Source organism: Medicago truncatula, chromosome 5, assembly GCF_003473485.1.
Source record: "Medicago truncatula cultivar Jemalong A17 chromosome 5, MtrunA17r5.0-ANR, whole genome shotgun sequence".
NCBI lineage: Eukaryota > Viridiplantae > Streptophyta > Magnoliopsida > Fabales > Fabaceae > Medicago > Medicago truncatula.
In genome coordinates this window covers 6,419,591-6,421,376 of record NC_053046.1, presented here as the reverse complement: position 1 = coordinate 6,421,376, position 1,786 = coordinate 6,419,591, and the positions used below count along the sequence as shown (strand labels likewise).

At 32.1% G+C, this 1,786-nt stretch overlaps 1 protein-coding gene across 1 annotated transcript; it reads right to left on the bottom strand.

Moving 5' to 3' along the window:
- Positions 1–368: 368 nt before the first annotated feature.
- On the bottom strand, positions 369–1,445 carry LOC11410933 (calmodulin-like protein 30). Its single transcript, XM_024783304.2, has one exon. The coding sequence runs from the start codon at positions 1,032–1,034 to the stop codon at positions 465–467; it is 570 nt and encodes a 189-aa protein (XP_024639072.1). The 5' UTR covers positions 1,035–1,445; the 3' UTR covers positions 369–464.
- Positions 1,446–1,786: the final 341 nt, after the last annotated feature.

Sequence of the window (1,786 nt, the reverse complement as noted above, 5' to 3'; positions counted from 1 at the left end):
GTGATGATCGAGTGTTAAGAGTCAGTCTCACATTGGATATGAGATGACCTGACAATGTGTTTATAAGTGGGGGCAATCCTCACCTCATAAGCCGATTTTGTGGGGTTGTGTTAGACCCATTCTAAGAAGAATGATTTTTCTTAGTAGCAATTTTTTGTTTATATTAAGGATTAGTAGATCAAGTGTAAAAAAAAAGGACATAGAAACAATAGACAAAATAACATTGAATATACTTGTATCAAAACATGAAACCAGTAACTATCAAAAGAATGAAAATCACCAAGCATTTAACTAACAAAACTTATTCATCGCTCATAAAAGAAAAACAAACAAACAAAAAACTAGATATATTAAAGATAAACAAAAACTTGAGAAACACTAAACCATATTATTTTCCTCTATACCGAAAAAATTATTCATAACTAATAAAAGAAAAACAAAAGAAACAAACAAAATATGATAACTTAGGCACATTTCTTGCCATTCATCATCATCCTTGTAAACTCATTCAAATCAATAAGACCATCTCCATCACTATCAACCCCTTTCACCATTTTCTTACAAGCACTAAGGCTACAACTCTCTCCTAACCTCTTAAATATTTGAGACAATTCCTCAGCACTAATTTTCCCATCACCATTTATATCAAATACTTGAAAAGCACTCTTAATATCTTCTTCTTTTATCTTACTACCTTCTCCATTGAACATTTCCATAAACTCTTTAAAGTCTATGAAGCCATCTTTGTCAGAGTCCATTGCTTTAAATGCTTTCACTGCATCATTGTCACAAATAATCCCCTTATCCAAAGCTTTTGCAGCTGCTTTATACTCTTCCAGACTAATCTTGCCATCTTTGTTTTTGTCGAATTTCTCAAACACCCATTTCATTTCATCTTTCTTTGGTTGGAAACTCATTTCAGCATTCGATGTCTCTCTCAACTTGAAGCTGTTCTGTTCGGCTATATTTTTTCGCGGAGATATTGGCTTGGCTGAAAAGCTACCATGAAGCTTTAGAAAACTCAATTTTGACATGGTATTTTAATTTTCTAAGGACTTTTGATACAATTTGGCTTTAGTATGAATTTGTATTATGAGGACAACTATATTATGACTTGTTTATATAGATTTCATAAGTCTCCTACTCTTGGAAGGCTCTAGATATGATTTGTAGAGGAAAAGTAGTGGAATCTGAATAAAGATTTGTTCTTATTCCAAGAGCTTTTAAACTAAAAGTTTGTGTCCTTTATACTAGATTCTTAGAGTTGTGGATGTAATTACTTGTGTTTAAAGTTATTAGGTCATTGATAGACACTGATTTGGGAAAGTTAGAATAACTTTATGGTGGAAGGGATTTGATCAAAGTTCACTTATGAATTATGACTCACGGTGTAAGTTGAAAAGGAAATGCATATATGTTGGATGATTCCTTTTGAACTTTTAGTATTCAACACAAATAATGCCCCGCTTGCTGAGTTGAATCCTATTCTCATGTCACTATTAATTTGTTACTTTTGTATACCAAAGTTTTGGCGAATCCTTCAATGAGTACAGAACATTTTGTGAAGGCATATATTTCATCAAAACTACACAAAGACAGACTTCTACTTACACCAAAGCAATATCAAACCAAATTGAGTTGGATTTAAACCATAACCAAACTCCTTATAAAATCAGGTGGTTTTAGGAATCAGTTTAAAAACTATTTTTTTTTCCAAAGCCTGGTGTGAACTTAGTAACTGGTTTTTGTAACCTACGAATATGTACAAAACCAGGTTTAAAATATC